A 10,789-nucleotide genomic window follows, 5' to 3' on the forward strand; every position below is an offset into this window, starting at 1 on the left:
CATAATCTCTAACTCCACCCTATAGAATACATTCTGTCTTAGGCAGAAGCCTCAGTGAGCACACCCTTAATCACAATGGCCCCTCTCCCATTCCGAGAGACGCCAGAGGTGCTAAGTAAACAAAGGTTCCATTAGGAGGCATGAGGTCAGATTACTACCCATTGATTGGGGAAGAGAAAGTCCAGACCTCCACCCCAGCCATGTGCCCCAAGCCATCCCACCGTCTAGGTCCCCTATAAAAAAGGGGTTGCAAAGATCCCAGGGGCCTCTCATGTTCTCGAGATGGCTCATGCTCTCCCTTGAACATGTATCCTCACTTTCCTTAATAAACCCCAGTCTTTGTCTCTGACTGGTGTGTGCTGGAATTCTTTTTGCCATGGAAGCCAAGAACCCTGAGAGTCCTAAGGTGGGTTTCCAATCCCAAACCTGGGAACTCCTCAGAACCCCGTGGATCGTGGTTTTCTGTGACAATATCAAGAGGCAGAGAAGCCCAGGAACAGAATGGGGTGAGTTTGGATCATTTAGGGACAGGTGCACTTCTCGATTCTTAGGTAAAGTCCTGGGTATGGTGTATAAGATCCATCTGTCTGTGACTTCGATGGGTCCTATGGAAAGCTAGAACTGGATGAGAGACAAGAGGTTAGGACCCAAATCTGTGCCTTCTTATGCCTCACCAGTAATTCTTTCTGAATTTGAGTCCAAGACAAAAAGACTGTTTAAAACCAGAGCCTTGAGTGGGCGTGGTGGCGCAGGCTTGTAATCCCAGCACTTGGGAGGCTGAGACAGGAGGATCGCATAAGTTTGAAGCCAGCCTCAGCTACTTAGTGAGGCTCTCAACAACTTAGTGAGACCCTGTTTCCAAATAAAATATAAAATATGTCTGGAAGTGTAGCCCAGAGGTAGAAAAGCCCCTGGGTTTCACCACCAATACCACAAAAACCAAAACAAAAAACAGGGCCTTTGGTGAGGATGGAAGGAACCTCCTGCCTGAAAGGAAGGTTCATGTGCCCTTCAAGAATCTGGTCAATGGCAGGGAAGAGAGAAAGTCTAACAGGGTGGCCAAGAAGGTGAGGTGAGTTTGGACTCCAGCTGGGCAGATGAGGTTCAGAAAGGTTGGGGCAGATGGTCAGGTCTCAGGACTGTTCAGGTGAGGGGGTGGGGGACGGGAGTGGTGTTCTCCTGACAACAATATCTGATAAGGGCCTGGAAATTCCCAGCAGGTACAGAGCATCATCACCTTTACCCTAGTGGCGAAGCCAAACCTTTGCCCTAATGGCCAAGCTATGTCTTTGCCCCAGTTCAGGGACAGGAGGTGAAAAGGGTGGTGGCCTCCCAGTTTTGCTTTGGGATGTGGTGCAGGGGTGATGGATGGTGGTGGTAGGATTTCTATATTCCTCACAGCTAGTAATCTTGTTGCGGCCCCTTAGAAGGGTGCAAGGCACTCTTGCAACAAGGTACGACAGCTAAAGAGAAATACTCAGAGCCAAATGTCAACAGGAAGGTCTTACTGTTGTTCTTATTACCCCAGAGTCAATAGCAGCTACAGCTACACACACACACACACACACACACACACAGAGAGAGAGAGAGAGAGAAGGGAAATGTGCCAATCTTTTCTCTTAGAGGAGACTTCTGACCTGCCCATCCAAGGCACTCAGAGTCCCTAATATATGGCTGGCCCTTGGTGTTGGGTGCTGTCAGGCAGGTCTGACCCTTTCTGGGTTTAGGGGAGCCACGGGTTTGTGGTGGTCGTGTATGTTTTGTGGTGGCTGCACATCTCCCCTTCTGTCATCTTCTCCCCTGCCTCTTTTCCTCGTGCACTCCCAGGCTCTTCTTCTGCACAAGTTGGCAGATCTGACCCTGTTCCTGCCGCCCCCTCCAGCGGCCTCCTGGAGAGGAGCGGGGGGGGGGGGGGTGTGCCCACCCTGGGCCTGAATGAGGAGAAGCAGGAGTCCCCAGGCTGATGGGCTCAGCCGTGCAAAAAGTCCGTGGGGCAGCATGGTCTGCTTGCCTGGGTGTTTCAGCGCTGCTGAAGGCGTGCCTGTGCCTCGATTCACCTACAGGCTGCAGAGGAGCTGGGTGTAGCTCACTCAGGAGTCTGGACTTGGCTGGGAGTAGGCGGGACGCAGGGTGGGGCAGGGCCAAGTGGGTGTTGGGGGTAGGAAGCAGAGCAGGGTCGCCTCCCCTTTGCTCGCCCACTTGGCCTCTACCCAAGGTCTGTGCGGCCTCTGAGCGACTTCCAAGATCCCAGGAATCCTATCATCAAACCTGGAGTCACTCATTCACTGTCCTGCAGTCACAGGGCCACAGAGTGCATGGAGGTAGGGGTGCGGGGGAAAGCTGTCGCTGAAGATGCCAGGAGGGCTTTTCTAAGGAGGCACGAGCTCAGGATCCCCACAGAAGGAGATCGTAATTGACCTTCGATCGTGCGATTGTGGCAGGGCGTGTATGTTTTGGGATGGCTGAACATCTCCCCCTCTGTCATCTCCACCAGTTCCTTCCTCCCCTGCCTCTTTTCCTCCTGCACTCCCAGGTTCTGCACTCTCGAGCAAAAGCTGGAAGTGTAACTGTGCTCTTTATCTTGAAAGTTCCTCCTTACTTTGTGGGGTTATAGTTTTCCCTTACAGTTGGCGGTCTGAAGGTCCGTGAACAACTTCTCTATTCTTGGCTTCTCTTCTGAAATGCACACCTGCATATGCCACTTCTTAATGACCCCCCCCCCGGGTTTTTTTTTTTAAGCACTTTCACTTTCTCCGCTCCTATCTAGGTTGATTATCCACCTGACACACAAGAAGTGCCTGCTGGTCCCAGCAGTCAGGCTCCTCACTAGGAGATTCGGAAACACCAAGAACCTTGCGGGCAACGGGCCATGGCCTCTGCATCCCAGCTTCCAATAAACAATCCAGGCCCCACGTGGCCGGGGTCCATCCATGCTCAGTCCCTCTGCGGGAAACACCGGCATTCTCTCCGGACCCGCGTACCCGGCACGCCAGAGCTACCTGGGGTCTCAAAGCCGCGCCTGCGTACTGGGAGCGCGGCGTGTCCCTCACGCGACCCCGTAGCCGCGCCCGCCAAGCCCTCCTCCCTCCCCCGGAAGTGCGCGGGTCGGAGCGGAAGTGTACGCGGACTCGGGTCAGCCGCGGTTCCGGGATGGTGGGCGGCGGCAGCGGAGTGGGCAGCGGCCTCCTGGAGAACGCTAACCCCCTCATCTACGAGCGCTCTGGGGAGCGGCCGGTGACCGCGGGCGAGGAAGACGAGCAGGTTCCCGACAGCATCGATGCGCGCGAGATCTTCGATATCCGCCGCTGCAGGGCGCGGGCGAGTTCGCGGGGGCTTGGGGTAGGGGGAGAAGCGATGTCCGGCCGCTGGTGGAGAAGTTTCTCAGCCAGGCATTCCTGGCGGAAGCTTCTGAGCGGCCCAAACCGCAGAGTCCCTTTTCCTTCACTTGACACATCTTATTCGCTCCATCAATGACCCGGAGCATCCGCTGACGCTGGAGGAATTGAACGTAGTAGAGCAAGTACGGGTTCAGGTGAGTCAGTTCCAGTGCCAGACAGGAGCAACTAGTTTGGAGAGTCCGAAAGGTTCCATTGTACACCAGGCCTTGGCGTTCTCTCAACTCACCTACACCTAGGTGGGTCTTTGGGAGGGAGGGTTGTCCTGCTCATTTTAGGGATGTTGAAACTGAAGCCTCTTAAGGGTTAGGCGACTTGTCTAAATCAACAGACCGAGAAGAGGGCCTTTGGGGTGGGGACGGCCGTGATCCCTGACACCTTCCCCACCGCCTCCAGGTTAGCGACCCCGAGAGCACAGTGGCGGTGGCCTTCACGCCCACCATTCCGCACTGCAGCATGGCCACCCTTATTGGCCTGTCCATCAAAGTCAAGCTTCTGCGCTCCCTTCCCCAGCGTTTCAAGGTCAGTGTTGAGCCCCAAGGGTGAAGCAGGTGTGATGGCCAGCTACTGAGGAGAAGGGACAGAAGGATCATGAACCTGAGGACATCAGAGTGGGGCCTGAAAGGATTCCGACTAGCAGAGATGAAACTGGAAGGAAAAGTTCCAAGTTGATGTGACTATAATAATAAAAAGATCAGAGCTGGAATAGTGTAGAAAGTAGTGAGGAGCAGGAACTGAAAGTGCAGGAAGAAGCTGTAGGTGAATATGGATCAGGGATGGGGCATGGGCAGTCAGTAAATCAATAATAAGTGGTCAGTTCATTGGGTAGAGTCAGAGTGGCTATAGATGTGTTTACATTACAATGGAAGGGCAGTGTCTAAGGCATGGTTAGTAGGAAAGTTTAAGGTATGATTAGGTGGTGGTACTTGAGGGTCTGGGGGAAGGGGGGCAAAAAGACGGGTGCCCAGGCTCAGGTTATCTCCTTCCCAGATGGATGTACACATTACACCAGGGACCCATGCCTCGGAGCATGCAGGTAAGTGTGGACTGGGGATGATGTCCTGGGGCCCTAAGCTATCAGAGGCTTCCCTCTTGCTACCAGAGTGGGAGACTCTTGCCAGAGTGAGAGAAATTGCCAGTGGCTTTTCACTGGAAGTGATAGCCTAGATCAAAGCTGGCTTGATGCCGGGCGTGGTGGCGCACGCTTGTAATCCCCGCGCTTGGGAGGCAGAGACAGGAGGATCGTGCAGGTTCGAAGCCAGCCATGCGTGCTGGCTTAGGAGACCCTGTTTCCAAAATAAAAATGTCAAAATAGGTCTGGGAGTGTAGCCCGGAGGTAGAAGGGCTTCCAGGAACCCCAGTACCACCAAAAAAAAAAAAAAAAAAAAAGCTGGCTTGACTTGAGTCTCCTATTTATCATGTACTACCCTCTGGTACCTCCCAAGTACATAAGACTAGTGTGTCAGGCTTCAGGAGATAGATGTGAGCAGCCAGGTGAGAGTCCTAAGAAAGTAGGGTAGGTATGGGCTCAGGTGGTTGGGATGGCTTACCCAAGGCTTGGGGTCCTGGGAAAGAGGTGACAGGAGATCCTTACTGGTGGGGACATACTGTACTAAAGCTCAGAGGTGGAGCAGGTTCGCAGCCTAGCCAGAGCCTGCCCCCACCCCCACCCCCAGCCGCCCTTGGTACTGGGGATTGCGTACCAGGGTACTACTGCCTTTTCCACTCCTTCCTACCCAGTGAACAAACAGCTTGCGGACAAGGAGCGAGTTGCAGCAGCCCTGGAGAACACCCACCTGCTGGAGGTTGTGAATCAGTGCCTGTCAGCGCGCTCCTGAGCCTGGTTTTGGGTCCCAGCCTGCGCATCAGTGTCCTGGCCCCAGCTCTGTCCAGGGCTCCTGGCTTTGTCTTCTTGAATCACTGACAATAAGAAACCAACATTTTGCATTTTGTAATAAACCCTTAATTTATATTCATTTCCCAGCATTCCTTAGTGTCTTTCATCTTGGTGGAGTCAGGATCTGGGAGAAGGTAGAGGCGGTCGGTGCCTCTGCAAGATGGATTGGGGCAATGTGGTTCATTACTTTTAAATTCCCAGTTTTGTGACTAGGAAGAATTGCAAGTATACCAAAAAAAAAAAAAAAAAAAAGGTTGAAAGAGTAATACATGAATATACCTGGAATGTGCCAGACACTGCCGCTAGATTCAATAGTTGTTGCCCTTTGCAACACTGGCTCTATATAATCACACTACTTTTATCCAGCCAAAAAAAATGAGCAATTCCTTAACACTAATATCCATTCCTATGTGAATCTCCTCAAAATGACATCCTTAGTTGTTTGTCTTTTAATCCGGTACTATCAGGATTTAGGTATTTCTTTTGATTGTTATCTCTCTTCAGCCTCTTCAAGAATTGTCTCTCCTACTCCCACTGTGGTAGTCCGCTTTCCATCACTAGAACAAATACCTGAGATAGTCGGCTTATAAAGAGGACATGTTTGTTTTGGCTCATAGGTTTGGAGGTTTCAGTTCCTAGTTGCTTGGCCCTGTTGCTTCTGGAATGAATGGGAGCAAAGCCGCTCACCTCATGACTGGGAGACAAAAGAGAGTAAGAAGAAGGGGCTGGGATCCTGCCGCCCCCTTAGGGCACATCCTCAAGGACCTGAACACTTCCTCTCATTAGGTCCCAGCTCTTAAAGGTTCCACCAGTAGTCCCCTAGGGAACAGACCTTTAACAGATGGGCCTTTGGAGGATATTTCCAGGTCCATACTATAGCACCACCTTTGTGTTACTTGACTGTGACTTTTTTTTTAATCCAGGTGAGTCGTCCTGGAGTCCCACAGTCTGAATTTGCTCCTTTGTTAGCTATGTTTCCTGTAAACTGGAGGTTGGTCTAAAGGCTTAAATGAGCTTGGGTTTGAATTTTTGCCCAAGAGTATCATATGTGTCCTGTAACACCCAGTAGCAGGTGTGAGAGACCAGCCTGTCCTGCTGGTGGTGAAGCTCAGTCTTGTCTTTCTCTGCTGACGGGATCCTGAGGAACCCTCTCCATCTGCCCTCCCAGAGGTGTGTGTCACCCCAGGTGCTAGGTAAGAGGGGAGGCTCAGATCCATTAAATGATACTCACAGCTCTGGGGTCACCCAAAGACACACCGGGCTTAGATCTTGGCTCAGCTACTTAGTTCTTTCCCACGGCTCCCTCCCTTGGAATTCCCTGCCTCAATTTCTTTCTCTGAGGCTAAGTTGGAACATCCATCCCTGTTGGGGCTCGGATGTGACTGTGGGCCAGTACCTCAGGAAGTCCCAGCAGGAAGCCTTGGCTCTTGAAAGATCTGCTCTTGACAGCCAGCTGACAACATCAAGTCTGTCCCCAAAGTGGGCATTGGGTGGAGGAGTTTATATTTACTGTTTAGCTGATCAGTTCTCCATCCAGCCCTGTGCAGCAGCTACTTTTCTTTTTTATCCCTAATTTGCAGGTGAGGAAATGGGCTTCTAGAATAAGTAACTTCCTTTTCAAGATTTCCAGCTAGGAGTAAAGGAGAACTTGAGCAACCTGGCAGGTGCGGCTCAGCTGGCAGGGGGCGCTGTTGCCTCCATAGTAGGGCCTCGGCCCGCACCATGCCCAACTCCACAGCTCCATCTTCGGAGTGGCTTTGTCACCAAAGGATCAGACTCTGCCCCAGATCAGAGAAGCCCATGTTGCTCAGAGTTCCTTCATCTGTGATGGGATAGTCACGGCAATCACTCAGGACTGCTCTGTGGGGATTGTGCTCTCTGGGCCTATCTCAGAGAGCACAACCTGAAAGATGATCTTTCAGGCATTGTATCCCTCTTTCCACAGAGGAAGAAAGATGATCTTTCAGGCATTGTATCCCTGTTTCCACAGAGGAAGAAGCTAAGTGTTCCAGAGAGACGGGGTGAACAAGTAGGGTAATGAGGCCCCAGGGAGCCTTCGCAAACTCTAGGTCTCCCCACAGGTGAACCTCTGTCCTGACAAACCCCATCTGGCTGTGGTATCTATCCAGCTGGGGTTGGGGATAAGAGGGGAGGCAGGTGTTTGTGAGTCATCCCGCTGACCCTCTTGGCGCCAGGTCACGGTGCGTGACACTCAGCCATTCGTACTATAGCTGGCATTTCAGACAGTCCCCTTGACAATCTTGACTCATCTATGCCTGGCCCGTGGCTGCCTGTAGGACACCATCTGTGCATACTGGGCCTTTGCCCAAGGAACTTTCTGGAACCCTAGCTGCTGTGTGAGTACATCAGTATGGGGGGTGGTGAATTTTAAGGTCTCCGTTACCCTCCAACAGATATATCTAGCTCGGCTATTTCTAGGAGGGCAGAGGCCTAACTGACCGCAGGCCTCAGTTACCATGTTTACAAAATGGGAATAACAAATCACAGCTAAATGAGATGGACTCAGGGGTCATGTGTCCAGCTATGGCTATTTTCACTCAATCCTGGCAGGCAGTACTTAATATAAATGGGTGGAATGAATGGACAAATGAATGACTTGAGCCTTAGAGCAGGGCCCCGAGGCATGGGGGCTGTGATGTGATGAGGGGCAGGGACACCGCAACATTTTGTTACCTGAGGAAAAGGAGAGAGCAGGAGATCCCACAGAGGAGAGAGGTGTTTGCACTGTTCCAAAGATCCTAAACAGACCACCAGCCTGGAGAGAACAGAGCAAAAGCAAGAGATTCACTCAACCTGCCCCATCCACCAAGGCTGACGGTAATAGAAGTGTTCTTGCTGAGGTAGGACCAGGTGCCAGACTTGAGCCAACCACCTTACTGCTGCATTTCATGTTATTTATGTCTCAGAGCCACCTCCAGGAAGACATTAACCCTGGTCTACACAGAAGGAAACTGAGGCTCAGCTCAAGTAAATGGACAGAGGTTAAACAGTGAGCAAGGGGCAGACAGTCCTAAGCCTGGTTCCCCCCTCAATCTGCCTCTTCCGGGCAGCCAAGTTCAGCCCAGAGAGTGAGGAGGACCAGCCAGCAGGAGTAGAGGTGGCTCAAGGTCACATCCTGGTGTCGGCCCCAGAAGCCCATGATGAGTGTCTCTGGCTTGTTGGGGCAACTACCAGAATACCTGGGGTCTGAGTGGCCCTGTGTGGATACTGTTCCCTTGGCAATGAAGATACACTGCTGAAGTCAAGGGCTCAGATTACCAGCGGGGAAAGCCAGCCCTGTTTCCATGCACGGCAACCTGCTGGGAAGGGCCACAGCTATGTGCACACCCACCTTCTGCCAGACGCTTCACTAGAACCTAGGGGCTCTTTCCAGCTGCACAGTGTGTGTGTGCAAGACGGAAGGGAAGTCTCACAGCAGCCAGCCAGGGTTCCTGCGGGAAGCAGTGTGCGCGCTCTTGAGACTTGTGTCCTCAGAGGGAAGGCTGGGCTCATGATTCCCTCTTCCTACTGAACCTTGTCCAGGAAGCCAAAGCCAGCCTGGGCTTGCCCAGGCCTCCCACAGGGGAGGACACAGATGGACAGACATCCCTCAGCCCAGCTCTTACCTACTTTGGGAAGCTCAAGAACAAGAGGACCCTGCAGGAACTACTAACCTTACCTAGCCAGGCCCTCCTCAATACAAAGCTTTCTTAGGCGTTGCCAAGGAAACGGACACAATAGCCAGAGAGCCTGGTCTCCATGACAACCTGTCACAAGTGTGACAGGTGGGTCCTCACATCTGTGATGTCACCTGAGCCCTCCCACCCCCACCACACTCATCACAATCAAACGTCAGAGTCTGATAGGAAGTCCCTGTCACTATATCCTCACACACCCCAGGGATGAGCAAGGGAGGAACAGATCATTGATGCCCAGTTTATAGTTGGGCACCCTGAGGCTGGGAGATGGGCAAGACCAGTATGCTGAAGGCAGAGCCCAGACTAGACACCTAGCCTCCTCATTATCCCCCTTCCTCCTGTATCCCCAGCCCCCACCCTAGGTGTCAGGAGAGGGTGAGTTCTGGGCAGTGGTAGCACCAAGGTGCTAAGACACAGCCCACCTCTTTCCCATACTCTGCATTTATGCCTCCTCCTGGGTGGGTTGTGCTCTGAACAGCAGGCTCAGCTGGAACCAGGCCGCAGAGAAAGCTTAGAGAGCCTGAAGTGGCTGGTCCTGCAGGCCTCCCACACCCTCTGCCTGGATTTCCCCAACTCTGGGCAGCCTGTGGCCCAGGAGAAGAATGGCCAGGGCCAGGGCCAGCGCCAGGGCCAGGGTGGGTATTTTTAGCAGAGTTGCTGGCAGCTGCTTGGCAGGTGCTGGGAGGTGGGGTGGGCCTGAGCTCATCTTTCGCCCTCTCTGGGTCTGTGTTTCCTCTCCAGGATTCAAGCACCCCCATCTGCTAGATACTGCCAAGAGGGTCCTCTCTGCCTCTCCCCAGCTGTCCTCCAAGAGCCCCTGAGGGTTCATGGGTGCCTCACCCTGAAGGACAGGCTCTTTAGGAAGAATTTCCAACTCCCCAGGGCAGGGAGGGGAGTGGGAAGGGCTTCGTGTTGAGGCTAGAAGTGCCCGTGTAGGATGCCTGAATTCTAGTGTGGATATGGGCCTGTGTGGAGTGGGTGTCATAGGCCGACGGTGTTCAGTCCATAACTGGTCTCCTTGCTTGGGCAACTGGCCAGGACTGGGAGAGGGAAGGGAGAATTCACCCTTAAAGGGCCAGACCTAATTCTTCCCCAGAGGGGAGCTGCGCTTGAGTGGTCCAGTTTACCCGCTGCTTGCCTCCCCATCATGCACCCCCAATTACACGCTGCTACTTCTTCCTCCTGCCTTGCCCCTCCCCACACACACACTCTCACACTCACTCACTCTCTCTCTCTCTCTCTCTCTCTCTCTCTCTCTCTCTCACACACACACACACACACACACACACACACACACACACAGAGCTATCTGCCCCGCCCCTGACGGGGTGGGGGTAACTCAGCGGGTGTGAGGTCCGAGGAGGAGGGTGGGGGATTCCGGGGCGAGGGGGGGATGTGAACACGTCAGCCCCCGCAGCAGCGGGGATGGGGGCGGGGGCGGGGGCGGGCGGGGGTTTAAATAAGCCGCTCTGAAGCCCGGACCGCAGGCGCTGAGGAGGCAGCAGCAGAGGCCAGCTGCGGCAGCGGCGAGGGTCCGAGTGTCTGAACCCTGGTCTGCGAGTGCATTGTATCCGAGCCCGGATCCTGGTCCCGACAGTGTCAGTGTGGGAGTGGGTGAGTGTCCTGGCGGAGCGGGAGGGCCATGCCGTCTATGGGTCTCTATGGGTGACGGGAAGGACCCTAGCTGCTGGGAGTGGGTCGCGGCAGGTCTTTGACCCTGAGCATCCTTCTCCGGGTCCCGATACCCCGAAGCTTACGCGGCCTCTGGGTTCCTGGTCCCCCAGACGGCGCCGGACGCG

The 10,789-nt window shown here is 53.6% G+C and overlaps 1 protein-coding gene across 1 annotated transcript; it reads left to right on the forward strand.

Moving 5' to 3' along the window:
- Positions 1-3,150: 3,150 nt before the first annotated feature.
- CIAO2B (cytosolic iron-sulfur assembly component 2B) lies at positions 3,151-5,233 on the forward strand (the record flags this gene model as incomplete). The annotated part of the gene is made up of 5 exons (XM_080702715.1): positions 3,151-3,295; positions 3,429-3,532; positions 3,792-3,917; positions 4,386-4,431; positions 5,136-5,233. The coding sequence occupies 5 exons, from the start codon at positions 3,151-3,153 to the stop codon at positions 5,231-5,233; spliced, it is 519 nt and encodes a 172-aa protein (XP_080558841.1).
- Between the last annotated feature and the right edge of the window lie 5,556 nt (positions 5,234-10,789).

Source organism: Muscardinus avellanarius, assembly GCF_963383645.1.
Source record: "Muscardinus avellanarius genome assembly, chromosome: 10".
NCBI classification, from domain to species: Eukaryota; Metazoa; Chordata; class Mammalia; order Rodentia; family Gliridae; genus Muscardinus; species Muscardinus avellanarius.